The sequence below is a fragment of the Galendromus occidentalis genome, unplaced genomic scaffold (assembly GCF_000255335.2).
Source record: "Galendromus occidentalis unplaced genomic scaffold, Mocc_1.1 scf7180000077511, whole genome shotgun sequence".
NCBI classification, from domain to species: domain Eukaryota; kingdom Metazoa; phylum Arthropoda; class Arachnida; order Mesostigmata; family Phytoseiidae; genus Galendromus; species Galendromus occidentalis.
Window position 1 is genome coordinate 1,344,023 of NW_003805499.1, and position 24,311 is coordinate 1,368,333.

Genomic DNA, 24,311 nt, shown 5'->3' on the forward strand with positions numbered 1-24,311 from the left:
CCGGAAAACCCTACCGTATCGATACTATCTCTGGCGTTTACCGGTTCGCTCCGCTTTCGGTGATGAGCGTTTTCTCGCGATCATTTGTTCGACCGAATCGTTTGTCTTTGAGTAATTTTGAGATGGGAGGTCTATCAGCTCGGCGAAACACCACTCTTCTTCAGCTACGCATCGCAGTGTTTTTTCCCGAAGCTTAGCGACTCGAGTATACCTTGTTCGGAATGGCGCGACATCCCTTCGTATTGTCCAGAGGATACGTTACGGTCTGGTTCAGCCCCCGGGTGGAGCGAATCTGACCGAGCGACGAGGAAAGTCATCGTTTTCGGGTTCTTTGTAGATACCGATCTTGCCCTGCTGTCTTCAAGTACCTCGACCTCCATCGTACAAACATGTCTCCGGAGATCAACAGTCTGAAACAGCGATTCTTAAGCTCTTTCCTTCTGCTACTCTAAGCGTGTCGGACTGTAATGTCCACGTATATCCCGAAAGAAATGAGTGCTGCAAATTTCGGAGCAGCTCCAAGTTATTGGGGAATCTCGCGAGGATTCCGGATTTGAGTCTGGAGCTGGAACGTCAAGAGAGAACACGAGTGACCCTCACGGAAAATCTTGAGGAGTCGGGAAGCGTCGGGAGTGAATCAGTCATGGACATGCAGGCGCATCCACCTAGTCTCTGGACAATGAATTCCGGCTGCCGCAGCCGACCGAAATGCGAGGTGATCTCAGTCAGAGTTTGTTTGCCCGACCTTTAGCTTGACGCAGCGTCACATGCGAGAAAAAATCAGCGATTCTCGTTGACTTCCGCAATTGGCTTAAAAAACTATAGCATAGGATTTCTCCATTGAAGTAAGTTCACGGAGTCGGCTCCCTGATGCCATCGGCTAGCTGAGGGGAATACATACGCATAAAGCCTTCGCGACGGCTGAGAAAATTCGCGCGCTTCCCGCCGTTCACGACACCGAATCGAGAACAACTCCATAGGCTCCGCTCGAGCGGCGAAAACGGAAAAACGGATGAGCATCTCGGTCGGTCTATTGTCAGGCGGAACCTGTTCGAGACGACTTCCCAGACGTCGATCATGCGGCTATCGGGATCAACAACGCACTAGTATCGAGTCTGCGCTGAGTGGTTCTTTTTTTAGGATGCTCACAGGGTGTTTGTCGGACACCGAATGCGCCGGCAGCGTCCATTTCGTTCTAATCGTCGGGTCGTTACAGGCCGCCGCGGACATATGGACTTCTAGCCCGAAACGCTCCAAGGTCAACGGAGGATATCCTTGACGAATCTTGTCGGAGAAGCCCGAGAACAGAGAAATCTGAGACAGAAGACGAATTTCGATCGCTCAGCGGAGATCATCACCTCAATCTCGCTCGATCAGTCCTCCCAGTTTCATATGTGCCCTGCATCGAATCTCTGAAGGAGCTTTTGGGAACCGGGAATCCGGAAAGAATCCGGGTCGGACAATCATCGGTGACAGCCGTTGTATCGAATTGATTCAGTGCAGCGGTCGGTTTCGTGTGGGCGGATCCCTCAGAGCATCGCATCTCCTCCGAGCAGCACCCGATACCGATTCTCATACTCTATCGTTTCGTATTTCGTCAACAGCAGGGGCACAACGGGGACTCTCCGTTTCGCTCAACTTCAGTGCTTCTCAGAGGAATCAAGCTGTCCCCACCTCCCGTCGGTTCCCATTCGGGGCGAGGGCTCCCCGTGTCTAGAAACACTGCTCTCCCGTATATAACCACAGTCCGAAGCGTTGAAATGACCAAAGAACTTGCCAAAAAAATCTATTGAAAGCCGGGAGATGCGATTTCTTGTCTATTGATGCTATCTCACGAGAATCTCAAGAAGTCAATCGCTTAACCTATCCTTGCAGCGATCGAGCGGTACCTGATCAAAAATGTCGTCCGAACACGCACGATCGGGAAGCTGAGATCGGGGCCAGAAGGGGTGCCAGCTGTAGATCGAAATGACTTATCTCTGGACCCTAATCGATGAGCTTCCCCCCCTACACATTGACGGGCACCAGCATGAGGAGTAGAAACCGTTTCGGGATGATGCTCGCCGACGAAGTTGGGAGCGTCGGTACTATCTTGATTAGACGGTGATGACTCGGAGATAAGTCGAGCCTGAAGCGGTTCCCGGATTAAGAATGGACCTGAGGGCAGCCAGTCCGGGTGAGCTAACGGCGTCTCTATCTAGGAAGATGACTTTCCACAAATGCTTGCATGTCAACAAAATATGCCAGAGACACTAACCCAAAATAGGTGAACAAGTGCGGAGAAATACCGGAGACCTGCGGGGAAAGATAGGGGACTTCGGAAGATCGCGGAGCCAGGAATATCGCCGTTCCCGAATATGCAATAGATCATGAGTGGCACATAGGTACAGACCTGGAGATCCAGCGCTCTGTCGGGGCTACAGGGAACGCTGCACAAAACCACGGTGTTTCATGAAGCCATAGAGTGGCTATCAGCGACTGGCAAAGTCTGAGGCGATCGTTTCCAGAGGTCATGAGCGAAACCCTCGAGAGACACGAGCGTCGTTACCAGCCTACTGTTTCGTTGACTCCAGAATCCGTCAAAGTGGAGCCTTACAATACTGCAGACGCTGAGACAGAGGTCTTGTGGGATATCGATGGACGATCGCTAAAACTGGCGCGTTCACACAGCGCCCATCTTTTCCACGCTCGGTATTTTCCAGTTAAAACATTTCCGTTCTGACTCGTCCCCGCCCCCCTATAACCCCCTACATATCATGTTACTTTCTGTCGGACCTTATGATCAAGCAACGTACCAAAACAAATCGACCCGCCCAGTCGAGCAGCGAGCTTAAAACAGGTATGGGGAGTTCAGCTGTGATCCCCCTTGTTTTGCAAGATGACGTTGTAATCCCACAAACCTCGATGCAGAGAAGCAACGGTCCTTCGCTCTCATGATGAAGGATCTCATAGCTGGGAATTACCCCCTACGGATATCCGGCTCCCTCGGAAAAATCCATCTGAACAATATATGAGTGCTGTCTATTATTCGGACAAGTAGATCGAGGTGATTCCGAATTTCTCGATTTCACCACTAATTAGGGAAGGCACTCAAGCATCCCGGATATCAGAACGGAGAATCAACGGAATCAGAACTTCCGAGAGCTGCTCATCGTAGCCGATTCTGTGTGATTTGATCTTAATGAGGGCAAAACATTTAGAAGTAATGAAATCAGACCTTATCTCGCATCCCTGATTCCGTCGAGCTTACGATACGCTGTAGTTCCTTGACTGTCAAGACAAAGCGCTCGTCGTGACAGAATCCTGGGGAAGCTGCCTTCCGCCGAACGCCTGAAGATCGCGGTCATCCACGTCGTCGAAACACCCGACAGCTGATTGTAGGAGCGAAGTTTCTTCGGACAATTTTTTTTCGACTCCTTGGCGACAGCTCTCCTTCTTCGAATCGTCAAACGTCTCTCGTATTCGCCGTCCGCTTCCTCGCTCATGTCGTCGTACAGATCCATCGAAAAAAGTGATCACAAGGGTTCCGAAACTCCCCAAGGTGGTTGAGCATCGAATTCTTGAACAGTCGATCATGTACTCTTTTTGAGGCCCCTACAGCCTCCATGCATCGATCGATTAGCGAATGCAGCTTCATGGTAGATGAGCCTTCGAATGGTGTCTTTATGGCTTTTGCCTAGAACGCGCTCGTTTATCAAGAGGCTATAGATCCGGATCTTGTCCAAGTCGTTGGCTGACTCGTCCACCTCAACGATTGTTCTGAATGGCTTGGCACCCATTCAAACGGAACGAGTGGGATAATCGAACTCCATCCCGATGCCTTATTCTTGATGATATAGAATAGCTTTCTTCCAGTAATCGATGGCTTTCCCTATGTCGTGGTTCTCTAAGACGAACTTCGCTCAAAAAAGCTCCAAAATCCAGGTCATCCATAAGGTATTCCGCGATCTCTTCGCAGCCCTTGAGGTAGGCTGCTTGAGGAGCGCCGTCACCGTCTCTGTCCTGGGCCTCATGAATGGCCCCGTGCTCCAGGAGTAACACGGCGGTTTCGAATCGGATTTCCTGGACTGCGTGGTGTGAAGATGGACTGCGGGTCGCGGGCGTTCACGTTCGATTCGTTCCTGATGAGGATCCCGCAAAAGCGACGCTGACTGGACAGAATTGATTAGGCATGTGTTCCCCGTACGGTTCGCGTGGTTGACGTTGGCCCCCTTCGGAGCCCAATACGTCAAAACAAGCGAGTTGGACAAACTATGGCTCGCAGATAGAATAGCAGTGAAGCCCGTGTCGGGTACTGTGTTGAATTCGGCCCCTCTTTCGACGAGAGCCCCACATACTGAGACATGACAGGTGACGGCTGCACACAAGAGACGAATCACAGAGGGGACGTTTCTATCGCGTTTCCACCCGGGATACGCTCTCTCCTCGATGTCTGCATCGCATTTGTCCAGGAGATATATCTCGATATTCAGGAGCCCCCTCTTAGCAGCGAGAAATAATGACGTAAATCCGTCACTAACGCGCTTGCCGAGATCTTCACAGTCCGGCGACGCTAGACTTCCGAGATTGGCATCTCCGAGAAGATCGTCCGATTGTTCCGAATTCAATCAAAACTTTGAATAGCTGATTCCGCCGCATGACAAGCGGTTCCGTGGGCTCGCGCGGATAGCTCGCTCATTGACATCCGGACACATGTTTCGAATTTGTTGACGTGAGTTTGAGCAGTTTTTTCGAAGTATCGATACGTGCAGATTCGCTACAGGCGGGATCTCTGGATCCGGCGTATTCGGCTGGATCTAAAAAGACCGTTCCCGCACTAGTGTTGCGGGAACTCCGAGTCATTTCGTCGGGACAGTTGTCGAGATTTGAAAATTTTCCATGGAGCTTGGGGAGCTGGCCCAGATTTTGTTCGGACGCGTGCTCTCTGCTCAGCCAGGCGGAATCAAGGAAATGGAAAAGCGTCATGGTGGATATTTGTGATACGGTGGAGCCAACTCGAGATTAGCCGTATCGGATCCAAAGGCTGAAAGCTGAGTTTATCCACTGGAGTACGGGAAATACGTCGAAAGAGCAGATACGGCGCGAGCTCCGCCGAGATTTGAAATCGGATGCTGAGCAGGCTGGCCCCCGAACCGAAACGTGGATTGAGATTCAAACACACTCCGAATATCGGCTTTCGTCACCGTGGAGCCACAGCGCTCGAACACGGGCTTTCTCAGTCGCGAGGCAATCGATCCCGACTACTAAGAAGAGCAAAAACGCTCGGCATTAGAGCCGGAAGGTTCGGGAACCAGGTATCGACCTGAAAAGCTCGAGATGCAGAGCAAGCAGAGCAGAGCTCCTGTGTCCTGCGATCTGAGAAAGACGCTCCCGTACTCGACGGCTCCCCTGACCGACACGCATTCCGTTCCGGTACTGCTGACTTGGATGAGTTTACTCGCTTGCGATGAGTACCTTGAGATTCTACTTAAGGATTCGTCGGAATGGAAAACCCGTCTCGGACGGCAATATTGCTCAAATATTCTGTTTCTGATTTCCAACTTCGACTCCCCCCGTCGTTCTCTTTCTCGTGCATCGATTACTTCGGAGAACTCGTGAGAGTTGAGAAAGGAAACCTTATACAAAATGAAAATTGTGTGTGATGAGAAGTTCCGTCACTCGATTATCGACTTATTATCTCTCGGTCGCCCGCCTTCATGTTGAGAAATGTTTCTGATTGGGTATCAGGCTCTTCCATTTCAGTCCGTACTTTCTGTGTTAGATTCGAGTCGTCTCCGATTACCGATCAAGACGAAACCACTGGACCCAGAACTGAGAGCCACATTTTCGAAAATATTCGAGCGATGATTCATAATTGAAAATTGTAATAAAGTAAAATGAATATTCCCCATGAGTAAATTGTGGAACGAAACTCCCGGGCCGCTTCCCGAGATTTTGCTTCCATAGACAGTTCGGAAATGAGCATACGCCCGCTGATTGAATCAAGACCGAGACCCTGCCATTCCTTTGATTACAGGGTTCTCATTGTCCGCTTCTCCTTACACGAGTGGCTTCTCCCACGGAGTGTAACCCGCGGAGAGGAGTCAGCGCGTAGAACGTTCTTTTTACACGCTCGAACAGTGCAAGTCTCGCTCTCCCCTCGACTGCGCGACAATGATCGTGTCATGTTGACCATGTTTCGTTTCACGTCGTACGGGAGTTTTCCGCAAAACATCGGTGTGACGAACAAAGCATCTCTAAGACGGCGGCAACGGAGAAAGCCCGGCGGTTGCTGAGCGTGCGACGAAGTCTCTCTCCGAGATTCGTGTTCTCTCGCAGAAAGAATACTGTCTTAAACCTGCGGGACGCTGAACCCTGGGAATAATTCTGGCAAGGGGGACTTCGTGAGTGCTCTAAGGTCGGGGAGCTTCAATCAAGCAACTTTCGGTTTAAGCTCGGACAAGAATCCCGCTACAACGTTCCGCCGACTTGTCAGCATTCGCAATCAGCGACGGAAGAAAATAAAGCGTGTCGGATTGATGGAGGCTTCATCCGGAGCGAATTCTCCCGCCATATCTAGTCTGACCCATTCAGGTCAATCGCTTGATCTGGAAAAATCATTCCGAAGCCTCCATCGGAATCGGGCGGCATCGGAATCGAGCCATCAATCGGATATAATCCGATGCGAATGACTTCCGGCAGCGAGAGGCCCGATTCGCGTGACTTGCCCTGAATTTTACATCGCTTTACCTTCGATCTTCGCCATGTCAAGCGAGCGTTAGTCTTCCCACGCGGGAGGGATAAACCAGCGCAGCGTAGTCGGGAATCGTTGAAGAAAGCTCGATCCCCTCTCTGCTCTCGAGGACTTCATCGAATTCTGGTAGAATTATTCGTTCTCCCGCGTGGCATCACACAGAATTCCCTCTGGAGTGAGATTGCGACGCGTGTGATTCCGTTTTGACAATGCCTGTCCGTTCCCAGGGACTTCCTCATGAGTCATGAGGCTACCCGCTCTTTCCGGTGGTCATTGGTTCAGCTGCGGTCATTACTCTGAACACCATCGACCAGGTGTTACCAAATGAGGCCTAGTTTGTTACAGAGTGTAGAGTTTCGGAAGGTGAAACAAAGGCTATATATCGTGATATCCTAATCATAAGATTCCATATCATAATATGGAACTCATCAGATCAAACTCGATAGCGTCCCTCTCGTTCGACCGGAAGTTGCACCGCTGAGGCGGGGTGAATAAAAATTCTTGGAATCGCGCGTTTGATACACCGAATCTCCGCTCGTTTCTGGAAGGGGAATATTTGTCGCATGGCATGGATCTATAGTAGTACGTTTCCACGGCGTCGTCAGGCTGTAACGTATAATGCAGAGGCGCCTGACTTGCAAATTCGAAAAATTCGGTGAAGCGGGAAACTGGATGATCATGCCTCGATGCTGTTCGGCGCATCATCATGTGTGGCGTGTTCAACGCTGACATCCCTCGATACATGCACGAGTCGTCCCACGACCTTGGGATGGGAAAAAGAAATTATTCGCGACCGACTTATCCGCATCGTTGCAGCAGAGATTCTGGTGCGATAGTAGAACAATATCGGCCCCTGAGTCTCGATGGAAGGCTGCGAGCGATAACGATCAAGTCCGTTGATTTTATCGTGAACGAATTTCTCCCTGCCCCCCTAAGGTTCCGATGTGCTGGAAGAGGCCGCCGAGAGACGAACGAGCTCTGTCGCAGCACGGAAATAGAACAGCATGTCTCGGAGAGATCCCTCCCGATCACTCGAGGGAAATAAACTCGACGCGTTTTCGTGAGGGAGAATCATCACGGCCGGCCAAACGTAATCGCTCCGAGTTGGAAGTATGCCGTGAGCGGGAATCGCGGAATCAATCTCGATGCTCACACCAACGCCGTCGCCGAGCCTTAACGAGGCCACTGACACGGGCAGCACTGATAATGAGACGATCGAGCGCTGATAATGGGACGCGATCGAGCGCAGAACAGTACTTCTCGCTGTTTGGCGACACGTCAAAAACAGTTTCGAAGCACTCGATTTCACAATGACGACAGCGGCTCCGGTGGCCTAGTGACTTGGGATCTCGAATTTTCAGGGCATCGCTCGAAGCGCGCGTCGGAGCGGTAGCTGCGATGACTCATGATGGCGGTCTGCGGCCAAACGACTGTCCCGCTAGCGCACCGCCAACGCCGGAGAACAGAATAACTTCTGGCGCTGTTCGCTGCCTTGGGTCCAAGGACGAAACTGTCGCCGCGACTCTTTTTTTTCTGACCGTGTTCGTCTCCGTAGCTCCTCAAGCTGGAACAATGTCATCATTATCTAACGCGGGAGCTTTATCCTCATGTTTTTTGTGCCTGCTCAAGTCATGGCGTTGCTGTGATGATATTCGCTTTCATTCGCATGAGTTTCGGTCGTGCCCGGTGCCATGAGAGGACTTTTCACCATCGTTCACGCTAGATCGCCTGAGAAAAGAATCGGTGAAATACTGCGTTTCAGTGTTTCCAGGACAGCTGGCGATTCCGATGAGTCAAAGAGGGAAACGGCATTGGTGCTCTTGATCCGACCGATTTTCGCAGGGAAACAGCGCGATGCGGAAGTGAAGGCGGTGGCGGCGGCCACTACAGCGGTAGCCCCGTGAAACCACACTAAAAATGGGTCATCCAAGCAAGCGTCAGCGTCGAACCTGTATTACTTCATTTCATGTCGCTTACGGCTCCCCTCGTATCGCTGTGCCCTCTCATTGGAGCGACTGTTGCCATGATTTGATTTAGATTCTGGTCTCATCTTACACTTCGCGGGCACAAAAACGTAAACAACTCGATTATCTAAACTCAGCGAGAGCCAAAGCCAAAGCTCTATTGGAAAAATATCGAATCATAAAACTCAAGCATCCGCGTACCGACGTTTGAATTCTCACAAAACGGAAAGATATCTCCCTGGATATGGAAGAACATCGCTTACTGAGAGCCAGAGAATTATGCGGAACCGCCAGGAAGTGTTGTTATAGCCAAGCAGCCGGCCAACCTCTCCACGGATCGGGTCAAACATACAATTCCGGAGCGTCCCACTTGGCTCCATCGAATATAATGGTCACGACCGATTAGAACTTTTCCAAAAAGCATGCCGTCTGGTCTCATGCTGATGGAGGAATCGACACGGTAAGGGGAACGCATCGGATGGTTATTACACGAACGGGAACCGGAGTGCTGCTCGGTCAGTGGGTTTGATGGCAGATCTATGGAAGCGAATGACCAGTCAACTAGACTGGAACCGAAAATAATCGAATCCGAATGAGAGCGTAAGTGATGGCGATGGATTCCAGAACAACGAGATCCCACTCTGGACAGAAAGCAAAACTACTGCCCCATTGTCGAGAATTCCTCACCGCCCGACCCGATCGCTCGGACCCGAGAACCGAATCAGCCGCAAAGTCGAAATCAGAGCTGGGGGGTCGGGAATTCGGATCCGGCTCCTTTAGATTCAGCGGAGTTTTCACCCATCGGTGTTTCGAGAATATGGCTCTCGTCGTGGGATCTCGGAGACGCTGGAATACCCGGTGCACGGGACTGGGTCTGTTTGACGGTACGCGGTCAGGCGAGAGAATCGCTGCTGGAATGTCGATAAGCATTCGAGACCCGAACATAATTTCCCAAGATCCCGACGTCGAATATGATTGTAGTAACTTTTGGAGGTATGGTAATAACGGACCTATATAAAGGACGACGTTGAAGTTTCCGTTCCGAAGACAGAGTTTATTCATCGACACTAGTGATTATTTTGCCTTGTTTTTACACAGTGCACGGTTTGGTTGTATCGTTCTCGTCATTTTTACAGACTCGCTCTCCGGAAGCAACAAATCTCCAAGGTATATATGGAATGCGCACATAATCCGCCGGTTCACACTCAGGCTGATCCGGAAGACTCTTGACATCCGATCAACGTGCTCGCCAGTTTCCTGAGCACCATTCAATGTCAGCTATGTGTCGTGAATCTGCGACCGTATGAATATGCTCATATCCGAAAATCAATAAAGGAGGGACACTACAAGCCTGGCGACGGGGGAATCCCCGACTCTCGCCTGCTAAACCATAATATGACTGCGATGAAACATTCCACGAACTAGTGAGGAAAAACAGCCGACAAATCATCCTTTGATTCCAGGGGGTTGATCGATAAGCAAAAACCCGATAAAGGAGCGTAAAACCTCTCCGCACAGTCCATGAAACGACGACGACTACTCGCTCACAAGGGAAGCGTCGACGCATTGTCAACACTCGCCACCACTCGAGATAAAAGCTTATGCATACATATGACCGCGGGTCGCTAAATTCCAACTTCGAAAATACTGACTCGATGGAAACTAATCGATAGATTCATCGTCGTACCGATCGATGGGCACGTGAACGAATGACAGACGAGCATGCTCGATTCCAAGAGAGAGGGAGAGCGAGCTCTCGAAAAAAGAACTTGAAGTCGACCATTGGATGAGAAGATGAGAAAAAAAAATTCGGCGATCATTCACGGCGGAGACTCGGATAATTTGGAAATACTTCTTTCGACACAGGATTCGCGGTATCCGACTTCCCCGAAAGAATCTATCACAGGTATATATCAAACGATCACCGCGCAGCCCAACCAATCGAAGGCTCTTGCAGTAGGTACTCTCTGTACACATTCATCACCATTCACTCTCACTCGCAGCCTCTCGTGCTACTGTCGGTCGAGATCCTTTCGTCTCCCCTAGTTTCACCACAAACCTGGGACAACTACTCAATGCATTCTGACAAATGGAATCAAACTATTCGGAACCTGCTTCTCGTATCTGATTTTCAGTGATTTCACCTTGGTAGCGGCAAGACATTTGAGAGTTATCAAATTGGTGACGTTGATCTTGCATTCTTGATTTCCGTTGAGCATACGATACGGTGTGTTTCCTTGACGGTTTGTCCGGTCAATGTGGGCTCCTTTCCCCAGCAGCAACTCCACGACGTCCTGTCGGTAGTTAATTCTCAAAGAAGCCACATGCAACGCCGTCGAGCCGTCCTGGTTCGTCGCTTCAACGGCAGCGCCCGTTTCCAGCAGGGCGCTCGTCGTGACAGGATCCGGGAAAATTTGCCTTCCGCCGAACACCTGAGGATTCCGTCGATTGATGCCGTCGACGCGGCCAGCGGCTAGATGCAGGAGCGAGTTGCCTTTGACAGTTCTCGGCGCAATCCAGTTCAAACGTTTGAGACATACCCTGAGTTTCGAGGCTTCGTCCGGAGTTTTCTTCACGATGACGGCCAAATGTAGGAGATGCACAAGGGACTGCAGTAAACGATCCCAGTTCTCTTCGTGGCGCCGAAAGGTCGGGATTGTCTTCAGCTGTTCTATGGCCTTCGGGAACGAATCAATGCATTTTTCCAATAGGAAAAGAGCGTCGTTCAAACTCGCCGACCAGTCGGCGTTCGCTTTCTCGCTCATGTCGTCGTATCGATCGAAAAGAATAATCACAAGGGTTTCAAAAGCCACGCAGGTGTCATGGTGGAGCACGGAATCCTTGAGCAGTCGGATGTCGATCACGTACTTCCACAGGTCGATACAGCGTTCATACATCAATCGGTCAGCGAATGCAGCACCGCGATACATGAGCCTATATATGGTGTCTTTATGGCTTTTGCCTAGAACGCGCTCGTTGATCATGAGGCTGTGGATTCGGATCTTGTCCAAGTTGACGGCCAACTCGTCCACCTCCTCGATTGTTCTGAATGGCTTGACACCCATATAGACGGAATGGGTGGGATAATCGATGTCCTTCCCGATGCCTTTTTCTTGACGATATAGGATAGCTCTCTTCCAATAATCGATTGCTTTCCCTATGTCGTGGTTCTCGACGGCGAACGTCGCTCCGAGCAGCTCGTATGCGTCGGCGATCCGCTCGGGCGAATAATCCAAGTTATCCATGAGATAATTCGCGATCTCTTCGCAGCCCTTGAGGCAGGCTGCTTGGAGAGCGTCGTCACCGTGCTTGCTCTGAGCCTTATGATCGGCTCCGTGCTTCAAGAGTAACTTAACGGTTTCGAATCGGAGTTCCTGAACTGCGTAGTGCAGAGCAGTTTTGAACTGCGAGTCGCGAGCGTTCACATTGGCTCCTTTCTCAATGAGGAACCTGCACAAATCCAACGCCTGGACAGAATTGATGAGACATGTACCCCCGTTGTTGTTCGCCCGATTCACGTCGGCTCCCTGCGCAACCAAATACTCCACAACGGGCTTGTTGGACATATAGCACGCGGAGCGAATAGCGGTAGAGCCCGTGTCGGAGACTGTGTTGACGTCCGCCCCTCTTTGGACGAGAGCCTCACACACTGCAAGCTGACCGACAACGGCCGCACACCAGAGGGGAGTAACATAGTGGATCGTATGGTCGAGTTGCACCTCGTACACTCCTTTCTTCTCGATGTTAGCGTTGCATTTGTCCACGAGGTAGATGGCGATATTCACAAGGCCCCTCTTGGCCGCGAGGAACAATGGCGTACATCCGTTACGTACACGGTCGACGATCTCAGCTCGGTCAGATGGCGTAAGGTTCTCAAGTCTGCTCCCGGTTGGGTCTCGGAGGAGATCGTCCGATGTGTTTGCTCTCAGTATAAAGTCAATTAGGTCCTTGAAGAGCTGATCCCGTATTTGGGAGCCGTCGCATCTTTTTCGCCACATCATGACGACCAGAGCGATATGAGCACGGCGCTCATCAGTAGAACACCCCCGACCTCACGCTGTCACGCTAGATCTCAAGCTCTGGAGCACTGAACGTTATCACCTCGCTCGTCTCACTATGCAGCCCAACCTCCCTCGTAGTAGTGACTGACTGAGCGACGACTAACGATGATCCTGCTGCTGGTGTTGCTCGGCCGCTGCCACTGCTGGAGTGAAGAAGAAGGAGCGCAGCACAACGGTGAGGGCTAGATGTAGCGTTCAGTTCCAGCGTCGAATTTCGGTTCGATTCCTCCAAACTCCGCTCGAATTATTTTCCGAAAGGCCACGTTTCGCATCCACGTGCGGGGAAGCAAAATTTGAGGGCATGCATCGGACATGTCGTCGAAACATCGAGATTATTTCTCGACGGACGTGCACACAGCAGTCGATGGCGGCATATTTGAATGGTGCGACCCTCTCGTGGATATCATGCAGGCGACATTGTGACATGCCAGATTTTCTTTTGGAGGTATCTCGAGAATGAGCTTCCGAGTGATAGAGAAAGTCAGATCAATGTCTATCTCGGGTGACAGGCAAAATCTCCGGCATTCCGAGGCCCCGGGTTTCGATACCTTCTGCTTTTTGCGCATTTGGCCAAGAACCAGTTCATCGGGTCAGGGGAGCGGGCCGCGGCTCGTTTCGTCCGAAAGAAAAGATAACTCTGAGATGCGAATACGGGATATCCGAACGTCCGAATGTTCTAGAAAAGTTGAGGATATCGCCAACAGCTAGATTATTCGAGGACAATATCGCGTGAAGTTTTCGCCTGAGGTGAATCACCTCGAGTTCGGCCAGGAGGGAGAACACATGACGGAGCTTCCTTATCGTTTCTCTGGGCCAACAGTTCCATCTCAATGGATGCAACTTATCGGAGGGACTCTTCCGTTTCGCCTGGCTTGATTCAATGCTGGTGAGCCGGATATCGCGTCTCATTTCACCCGACGCGCTCACGGAAAAGCACTTGACGGACTCCGGCGAGAGGCTGGATACTTGGATAGACTCGATCGATCAGGGGCAGGGTGCTACAGCGGTTCGAGGTACCCTGAAGCCTGGTTCATCTTCTCCGAAAAAGTAAAGGCATCGGCTAAAAGAAAGGTACTTTCCTTTTGATCAATTGGTCAAGGACCAATGATTCTTGACAGTGCGGTCGAGGTCTCCGGCCGCTTCCGTGTGAAGGTCGCCCACGGATATACGACTTATCTATTTTTGTCCGACGCAACAATGGAGGGGTTTATCGAGACAAGAAACGGAATCGGATCCTGATTTACGAACGCTCAGGGCACTCGCAATCTAACGTACTGGCCGCCTGATCCTCGAAGTGTATTGGCTTCTGTCGATTTGAATGATCGGGAACTTTTCTGAAAGTTCTGACATTATGACCAAAAAATTGCAAAGCTGTTGTAAAGCAGAAAAATCATCATTACTTAGATGTCCGGAGTCCAGAAACGTGTCAATCTCGGCTCGTCGAAGAAACGTCTACAAAACATGATGTTCTCACATCGAGATCCGTGTCTCGCAATCGGCGCTTCATCAGAAAACATTGCGTCGATCCGAAAATCGGCGGATCGCGATCCTTAGTTTTCTGTAATGACGAGCGATATTCTGTCGAGCTCAATAATTGTTCGATTGGTTTCTTCATGTACCGACCGGTGGTCGAGTGGTTAGCGCGTTCGTCACTTCTCGCGCAAACGTGCATAGCCGCAACCACTCCGCTCGCGCGGGAGACGGTGTGGGTTCGATCCCTGCTGCAAGGAAAAATATGGAGGTACTCGGCCTTGATCCTCCTGGGTACATCTGCTTCGAGGATCCGTACTCGGAGGCAATGTGAATAACAGTACCCGGGACGTTAAACCTCGGCTTTGTAGTCCAGTCCGAAATAGTTTCTTGGTTTCTTCATGTAAGCATTGCACCACGAGCGGGGCTCGGATTCTTCCGCGGGGTCTACCGGGGAATACGCGGCATTCCGCAGACTCTATCATCTCTCCCCGACTCCGGGACATCCCACGCCGATGGAAATTACAAGGATGTGAACACTTTTAATCGGGAAGCTCCCAGCTCTCCCTCGTTTACCGAAGCGGATAATTAGCGCGAAACTGAATACTCGGCTGCTCCGAAACGGGAATGTTTGTTTCCTCCATTTCTCAGGAAGTTATGCTGGAACCGAATCTTCTTCTACCGTATTTCGCTGCGGGTGAAGTTTTCCTCCGAGGCGCTGATAGCGAGGAGCGCGCCGCATAACTGGCATACAGAAAACGCACATGGTGGTCGAGTGAATCGTCGCGCTTGCAGCAACGTGCATTGACGTCGGATCGCCAACGGGGGTGCTACGTCGGAGACTCCGCAGATCCGATACCGAATGAGACCGCTGATCCTGGCGTCAGAAACGAGACTCCACGGCAGGAGACTTCAAGAGGAGACTTGTGCTGACGGGACACACTAGCCATTGACATCAGCGTAGCGAATAAATGCACCGGCGTGCTTGAAGGCTGACCGAATTGAAGTTCCCGGAACCCTCTTTGCGACGGGGAGTTTAATCCACGAATCATGCCTCATGCTGTTCAGAAAGCGAGACCGACGGAATCTCCCGCTCCTACGCGTTACCGCATCGAGTGGTCTCCTCGACGGATCGTCTTCGAAAAGCGCAAGAAACCGCCGTGTTAACACTTCGATATCGAGTACATGCACTTCGATGACTTCCGAACCGATGTCTTGGGGTACGAAGAGTCCCACGTCCCTTCTCGATACACATCTACTCGAGGAACTTTCATTCGGAAGGAACGTCAATGAAATCCTTCTAGAGCCTCCATCTAAATCCTCGAAGACAGGGTCCGCAGAAGTACGCACGTCGAACTAAATGTTGGAGCTCCCGAAACGAAAAAAACAGGGTGATCTCAAAGTTCCGATGCTGCCTTTCGCGGTATGTGAGTCAAGCTAGCCGCGCCGCGCCGAATGGATCGCACTGTGTTGACACTTGGTGTTTGTGGGGTGGGGAGAGCGCGTTGTTACCTTCGAGTGGTTCCGATTTTGAGCACCAGGGGTCGCTGCAGTCTGGGGAGCTCCGTCTCTGGAATCGGAGAATACAGGACCATTGCCGAGATTAGCCCCCGCAACTAATTGATACATCCTAAATTCGAGGAAATGGAGCCTCTCAGAGAAATATGCGCATTGATGACGCTTATCGGTGAATCATCCCGAAGTACGTGACTATTTCGTTTAGCCGTATGGTAAAGTCCAACCCACCGTAAATAACAGCTATCGTATTTTGGTGGTGTTTTCGCTGTGAGCTTAGATCTGAGTGTTTTACAAGGTTTTCGTATAGACTTGCCGGAGTTCTGCCCCGAGAGAGCTTCTTCTTGGTCATGAAGAAGTGAGGCGATCGTCTCCAGCTTCGAGGTGAGTCCACAGGACATATATCAATGGGTTGTCCTTCTACGACTTCTTCTGTTGATATACGGTCGGATCGGAAGTATTTTGAGGGGCTGGGATCCATTCGCTGTGGTCACCTTCTCATCGTGGGATAGTTTGGAGAATAACGAACGAGCCGTTAGAAGCTTTCAAAGCAGCGAGACTCTTGAACTACGTTCCTTATGCTCTGTATCTGCGGCTACTTCCTTGTGGAATGCAGTGTTTGTTTGAACTGAAGGTTGACCGTCTCCTCAATGTCGTAATAATGCTTGCGGTGCTCGTTATGCCCAGTGTCTTCGATATTCTTTTCGGTAGCGCTCCGCGGGCGCTTGCGTCTGCCGAAGGCGTATTTCGTCCGAAGAATTCCCATTTGAAAATGTGTTCTAAGCGTCGGTCGCGGGAATTCCGTCCACGGGATTCACCGCCGTAACGACACCTGCCTAGCTCCTGGAGCCTTCTGATTCTCTGAGAACCTTTTGTATGCCCCTCGGTGTTTGATTTTATCGCGCCCCTCGTCAATTACGCGTTCAGCGGAGCCGCTGCGCTCCCTGAGTCTCCCCGTGAAGGCATGCGCTACGGACGGCGGGACGATCGCCTGTGCCCGTCCCGCTCTATCAATGTTTAAGGAATACCTAGGATCCCGACTCAGCTCGCCCCCCGCTCACGAGCTTTCCGATGACTACCGAATACGCGCGAAATCCCAGACGAGACGACTGAGCGAGGGGACTTTTTTTCAGATGCGAAGAATCTTGTGATTCGCTCAATCTGATGGACTTGCAACCGACCAGCGACTATGTAATTGGAAAGATGTGCGGGTGAGTTATTTCTTGCTTTCTCCGATAGGCAGCGGAGCATTTCTAGCTCAGAACTTGGATGATCGTACTTAGGCAGTTGTACATCATTTGTCAATTTACCGGATCCGGAGCGCTGAAGTATCTTCCGAGGAATTCCCAATTTTTGAGGATCGTGAGACTCACGCGAATCCGAACCGTTTGCTCCGATCCACGTATCTCGACTCGAATAAGATAGATATAGATTTCGATGAGTTCAGTGTTCTGCGGTACCTCCGGAAACTCCCCGATCGATTCCGACATGGAGTTCCCTCTCCCACGAAAGGACTTCGAGCGATGAGTGTCCGCTCGCCAGGCGATAATACTCATTGCAGAGAGCCGCCTACCTACATTGGATCTGGAGGTATCACACCGGCCGCATAGAGCGCTCTACGACCGCACATCCCAATCGGTGGAGAGATGGATAGCGTTTGATCTGAGGGAATGCTGCCCGGATCTGCGAAGGGCCTCCGAAAGGAGGACGCTTGTTTTCGTTCCTCGAGGAATATCAAGTTTCCTGTCGAAGGGAGCGGTTTCATCTCCCCGGCGCATACATTGGCAGATCCCTCATGCAATCCTCTTTTCTATAAATATATTCCTCGATTTTCAGAGGAGACAACTCGTACAAAGATCAGCAACACCTCATCGAGCAGGGACTCATACCTAATCCGATGTACCACACCCATCCCAATTTGGCTGCAACGCTCCCAGTTGCTGCTCATCCAGTCAATTATGCGGATCAATCTCAGGTCTACGCGGGGGCTTGCACCCTCAATGGCGCGATCGATTATGGCGTCGTCAACTACTCGAACGGCCATGATGACAGTAACAACATTTCGGTGACGAATGGAGAAACTCTCAATGGACGTCCCGATCGTGTCAAGAGGAGCCTGAGTATCGACTCGGACAAGAACGTTCACGAGGAGCAGCCGATAGCCCAAGCCCCCGCGAATCAATTAGATAAGCACAATCAATTGAATTTCTCAAGAGAGCAGGTTCTTGTACAACCGAAAAAACGAGGACGTCGGAAGAAATCGGTCGACCCAAATGCTCTCGTGAAGTTCGCCGAGGGCATTCATGCCGAAGAGGTCACGCGCCGACCCGTCAGGGAGAAACCCTACGATCCGTGGGCGGATCGTAAGGCTTCTGGAAAACCCTTCATTCAAGACGGGCCTTGTTTCGGTCTTCTGGATGTTTCCTCTAAGAAGTTTGCCAAGTGCATTTCGTGCCGTTCGATGACTGACGAGAACAACGAGTGTCGCTTCAACGAATTCCGGAAGTTACGCTTTGTCGGAGATATGGTGCAAGCTGAGGGTTTCACCGATTCGGACGACGCCACAGAGAGTGACATTCGAATATGGACTACGGTATTACGCGAATCTGTGCCAAATAACCAGATGAAATCCGCCCCAATGGACTTGAAGACGGCGAGAATGGTATTGACGAATGTCGGCGATATACTCTGCGGTATCGTCAAGCAGGAGATGGATGTCATAGAGGTATGTGGTCCGCCATGTTTTCCGGTCGTTCTCCAGCCCGCTCGGATCGAGTTCCCCCCTTTGAAATGCTCGCCCTCCGGGAACTCACAGAACCTACTCCGTCACTTTTTCCTTCGTTCCAGCAATTCAAAAGCTTTCTACCGAAGGATATGCCCGTCGGCAAACGGATACGTTGGAAAAAGGTCTACGGCGTCCGAGAGATGTGCGACGTTTGCTCCACGACTATTTTCAATCTCCATTGGACTTGCGGTCACTGCGGATTCGTATCATGCACAGACTGCTTCAGAAGTCGAATGGATAGAAAAGTCATGGCTAAAAACACCGACCCGATCAAGGACGAATTCCGTTGGCTCTTCTGTGGCAACCCGAAATCGATGCGTCCACATGAGCCACGGAGCTTGATGATGACTCAGATCATTCCCGGCAATCTCCTCCAGGAGCTCAATGCGCGCCAGCATGAGATTCGCCGGGAAAGGAATATTCCTTCAAAATGCAGCTGTGCTTCGCTTCCCGACTTGGAATACGAGAAAGCTGTGAAGCGTGCCGTCACCGCTCACAAGTGTGCTAGCAACGTGAGTACCACGACTCGGTTCCTTCACGCAGGAAGGACGCGGTATTCATCCGTTCAGATATACCGTATCGCGTAGGCGGCATAATTCGTGCTTTCGTAAAATTTCCTGCTCTTTGATTCCAGACGCTGAAATCATTACTGCACTCCACTGGGCCTAAACGCACGACCCATGGTCGCAATTTAAGAAAATCCGACCCAACGAAACAAATCAAATCAGAAAGCTCGCTCGACTTTCTCGCAGACATTGCAACACGTCAGGAAAATATTGTTTCGCGAGTGAAAGTATGTATCCCGCCTCGCAGCGATAGATTTTGACTTGCAGCCAATGACTACAAGACTATCGAGAAGTGAAATTAAGCACGACGACTTATTCCAGGTCGAGGAAACCGATTCTTCGCATTCCCAACCGTGGGATTCAATCGTATTCGATACTGTAAAAAACACATTAGAATTGACCCGAAGGCCGTGCCGTTTGCCAGTATCAAGTAGTCGTCATCAGGCTCTGGCTCTACGTTTTTCGCACAAAATGGAAAGCTCCTCGCAATACACGGCGCCACATAAGTGGCTGTGTAAAGGCAAACTCCTACTATTGCTCGAAGCAACCAACAAGTCAAATGTCGAATTGTTCCAAGAGCAGTGGAACCGCGGTCAGCCGATCATGGTGGCCCACGTATCTGAGGTTCTAGATATGAATCTTTGGCACCCAGACGCATTTCTTAGGGATTTTGGAGAGCAGAAAAGCTCATTGGTGGATTGCAAAACGGGCTCCGACCTGGGCAAGTTCATTCCAATGAAGAAATTCTGGGAAGGATTCGAGTGTTTCGCGAAGCGGATGAAAGACCGTGACGGCGACCACATGTTGTTGAAACTCAAAGACTGGCCGCCGGACGAGAACTTCAGTGAAGTTCTTCCCACGCGTTACGCAGACCTCATGAAGGCTCTCCCTCTCCCAATGTATACTCTGCGAGAAGGTGCTTTGAATCTCGCAAACAGACTGCCAGATTGTTTCGTTCCCCCGGATCTCGGCCCGAAAATGTACAACGCATACGGATCCGCACTCTTCCCCACTAAAGGTGAGGCTTAGGCCTTTCATTATGAAATTTCTATGGTGGAGCCCCCTGGTCTCCCTTTTCGGTATCATCGTGGGAAATTCCACGATCGGAAAGGAAGTCCCTCGAGTCACGATTGATGTACCGATTTGATTTCGAATAAATCGTGACTGATTTCCAGGGACCACAAATTTGCATCTCGATATGAGCGACGCGGCCAACGTCATGGTTTACGTCGGGATTCCAAGAGATGGGAATTGTCAACGCCATATTGAAGAGGCATTAAACGCTGTGGAAGAAGCTGGCTGCGACGCCATACAGATGAAGCGAGTTCGCGAACAAGGTGCCAGAGTGGGTGCCGTGTGGCATATATTCGATGCGCAAGACGCGGAGCCCATCCGTCAATTGCTCCGGAAAGTCACGGTGAGTACAGAGAGTGACCATGGAGAGTAGTATCATCATTTTGGAGGGGAGTCTTCCTTCGGAGCCCTCACTTTGGATCCGCTTGCATTGATCATGTATCTTCATCTTTCTCCTCTTGAAGGTGGAAAAGGGGAACAGATTAGAAACGAACTCAGACCCTATCCACGATCAACTCTGGTATCTCGATCGGGAGCTCCGGAAGAGATTGTGGAAAGAATATGGAGTTGAGGGATACGCGATCGCTCAGTGTTTGGGCGACACGGTCTTCATACCCGCGGGGGCCCCCCACCAAGTGCGGAACCTTCACTCTTGTATTAAAGTGGCCGAGGACTTCGTTTCTCCCGAGAATCTGGCGCATTGTCTGAGACTCACGAACGAATTCCGCTTTCTATCCGATTCGCACACGAACCACGAGGATAAACTCCAGGTAAGCTTCGGGGCTCTTCTGAAGGATGTCTCACTAGATAACACTATACAACACGATAAAACATCATAAATATTTAAAGGCGCTTCTTATCGAACCGTTTCCCTTCTCCAGATCAAAAACGTGGTCTATCATGCTGTGAAAGATGCCGTTTGTTCACTTATCGGGGGAAGCGATGCAGTGTCGAGACTGGTCAACGACGATTGTGACGCTACGTTGTAGAACGCCGTAATCTGAGAGATTAAGGCATTTGTACATACTGGAGAATAACGTACAGCTTGAGGATGCAGAGATGTGTAATTAGTGGATCTATGTAGCTCCTTCGGTCGCAGATGCGCTCTACCGGCGCAGGTTGGAGGAGTCTGCATCTGTAGAGTCCTCTGAAGGTGTGTAATATTTATGGAATCATGAGATGAGATCACACGGTCAGAATGCTCCTCTTCGGATATCCCTTGTTGCGTTTTCGCAGACGACGAAGAATACGATAACGACCGCAAATACATACAACAAATTAATCGATCTCAATTTTTTTGTAAGTAGCAATCTTCTATACCTGATGTTATGATTTTGCCGCAAGCCACGCGGTGACTATGGGGAGGCGAACAAGGATTCTGAAGAGCACGAGCGCAGATTGTCTGTAAATATGATTTTCTATTCGCCTTTTATCATCACTTATCCATCGAGAAGATGAACTTCGGAGGAGTTGCAAACTACTTTGAATAAATTATTCATTCGGAATCAGAAATTCCGTAAACGATTTCTGGATGTCTGTCCTTCTCAGGTCTCGATATCTATCGGAACGAGCCGCTTCCTCTTAACCCATGATGTTCCCTGAATGCCCCTCGTTCAGAATTTTTCCTAGCCGAGAAGCTTCGCAAAATCCCATATCTCCTAGTATTATTTTCCCCGCCAAATATACGTCGAATACTCCTTAGCGAACACCGAATGTCTGCGAAAAGCTGATAAGCTCCCTCGATACGAATCCTTGGAGACATACACCAGCCGAGCTTCGTGCTCCACAAGTCTGAGTCAGGACAATAATTGACGACCATGAATTCCGCCGTTAAGAGCGAGGCATTGTCTCTAGCCTCCGTGCCACGAACCCGCTCAAGGTACGTACGCGGTCGGCTAGCTCCATCACGCTCGACAGGTGAGTGCCTCATGGGGGACGAAGCCTTTAAGAGGGATCGACATCTAACGTGAAGGAGAAAGGGGTCGCCCGCAAACGAGTAGCGTCGGGGGCCACAAGGGATTGCCACAGAACACTTCAAGTCTGACATGGGTATTCGGAGAATCCCGATCGGTCGGGCGCCAATCGATTCGACATGTCTCCTCACGTTGATGGTCGTGATGCTTTTGGAGACGTCCCTCGCTTCGCCGAGAGACAGCGTCTCTCGAGTGTATGGACGCGAACCTCTGATTAGCATCAACGATTGGTTTTTGGATATTCCGTTCCGAACGCTGTATCGGTTACACAATCCGCAGCACGATCTCCTCAGCTCCTGGTCTGCGTAAAGAAGAACCATGGGGATCGCACCAGCTGGAGCCTCTGCCCTGTGCTGGTGAGATAGCGATGCAATCCGAGGTGGAACACATCAATTCGCAAGATTTCGGCAACCTGATCCGCGGAACACCACGACCTCGCCCCTCTGCGGCAGATATTCTCCTCTTTTTGATCCCAGCCCTACTAGGGGTCACTGTTCGCCGCAGAGGGGTTCGTTTATTTTTGAGATGTTGTTTCCTCCAATGTTTCGTCCAAGCGGCCGTCTTAAGAATTTGCCTCATCCATAGCAGGAGCCACGATGCTGACGTCTTGACGCATGTGTCACGTGCAACTTACGCGCTAAGGTGTCTACACTGCTTCCTGATTTACGTGTGGAGGCTACGAGCAGGTACTCTCCGGAAGCCTAAAGTGTTCAGTTATGGCTCGACGATGGTCGCTATCACAATCCTTCTGTGTGCGATGGAAACTGTGAGCTACTACGCGGTACTCGCCATCCTCCCGCCGATGATTGATGTCGCAAAAGCCACCTGGGTGACGGGAATGATGTCTGAGTATAGACTCGTTCTCCTGAAAACCTTCATACACATCGAAATAGCGATGCAGATCGGAAGCGAGGCGGATCGTATCGACGGACTCTTGATCAGGGTGAACTCCAAGGACAATGGCGGGATTCGTCGTCAGATAGCGTTGACGTGCGATGGTCTGAGCGAATCTTTTGGCCTCCCTATCATCATGCTCCACATAGTATACTTCCTCTTACTGACGACTACCATTCCCTTCAAGGCTGCATGCCAGGGGTCTCAGGAAGGTTCAGCTTTATTCAATGCAATGGATCAGTCGAGTCAGTTGTTGGAATTCCTCATCATGGTGTGGAGCGGTCACAGGCTCGGGAAGAGTTGCCGGAGAGTGCGGAGACATCTGATGCAGACCTCCCTCGTCTTGTCGTCTAGAATGAATGAGCCTCGAATTTTCGTGAGGGAGAACTTCGGGTTAAGCCTTGGCTCTGACGCTACACTTGATATGAAATCGTTATGCGATTTCATCAGTCTGACGTTGGGATTCACTCTGATGCTCCTACCCAACGGTGTCCACTCAACCTGCTGAGTGCTCCTACTTTCCTACAATGCCTTTTGGAAGCTCGAAGAAGTCTCTACGAGGGATCTTCCTTAGCGATTACTTCATTCCGCGATTACTTCATTGCCAAAGGGGCCTCCATCTGGCTGGAGCATAGGCCGCATGAAGTCGCGCCATCATTATTAGCTCATGCCTCAAGCTCCCCTTCCTCGTGGAACGACAGACTTCGCTGAGGCGTATTCTTTTGCGCATCCTCAAGATTTGTGTTCGGTGATCCCTTCAGCTTCTGGAGGCCGGGAAGATTCACTAGACGGGTTTTGGATATTTTCCTATATTCCCCGTTACGGTTCGCTGACCATGAGAATAAGAAGAAGGAAAATTAGGCAGGTCGAGATTTAATTCAATAAATGAGATGAATGAACATGCCCCGTCTCAAAGACCTCTGTACTCGCGAAACATCCCCGCTGAGGGCGGGAACAGCGCTGTCACGCTCCCGGCCATCTGCGTTTTTTCTCCAGGTCCATGTGATGCTCAGGCTCTCAACGAGGCCTCCCCAGACCCAGGGCGCTTCATCCTGCCTCTTATCCGAACTTTTGGGCTCCTGCCCAACACTTCACCATCTATATTTTCCCCTTGTCTCTCGAGGCTGTGCACGGACGAGAGCCGAACTTGACCGATGATCAAATCGCACGAGACTAGATCTGATTCGCGGATGGATGCGCCTTCAAGACAATGCAATCGGAATGTCCGATCTCGGCATTTTTCCGGAATGTACCTCCATCGGTCGGGACGATGGGC

The 24,311-nt window shown here is 50.7% G+C and overlaps 2 protein-coding genes and 1 pseudogene across 2 annotated transcripts; 1 reads left to right on the plus strand and 2 right to left on the minus strand.

Moving 5' to 3' along the window:
• Window positions 1–3,572: 3,572 nt before the first annotated feature.
• Window positions 3,573–6,745, minus strand: LOC108864723 (protein fem-1 homolog A-B-like; annotated as a pseudogene).
• A 2,985-nt stretch (window positions 6,746–9,730) lies between these two features.
• On the minus strand, window positions 9,731–12,973 carry m-cup (ankyrin repeat protein mann-cup). The gene has a single exon (XM_003747036.2). The coding sequence runs from the start codon at window positions 12,696–12,698 to the stop codon at window positions 10,770–10,772; it is 1,929 nt and encodes a 642-aa protein (XP_003747084.1). The 5' UTR covers window positions 12,699–12,973; the 3' UTR covers window positions 9,731–10,769.
• A 3,973-nt stretch (window positions 12,974–16,946) lies between these two features.
• Window positions 16,947–21,267, plus strand: Kdm3 (Lysine demethylase 3). The gene is made up of 8 exons (XM_003747037.1): window positions 16,947–16,954; window positions 17,580–18,468; window positions 18,591–19,040; window positions 19,163–19,321; window positions 19,416–20,112; window positions 20,270–20,511; window positions 20,633–20,938; window positions 21,050–21,267. The coding sequence occupies exons 1-8, from the start codon at window positions 16,947–16,949 to the stop codon at window positions 21,155–21,157; spliced, it is 2,859 nt and encodes a 952-aa protein (XP_003747085.1). The 3' UTR covers window positions 21,158–21,267.
• Window positions 21,268–24,311: the final 3,044 nt, after the last annotated feature.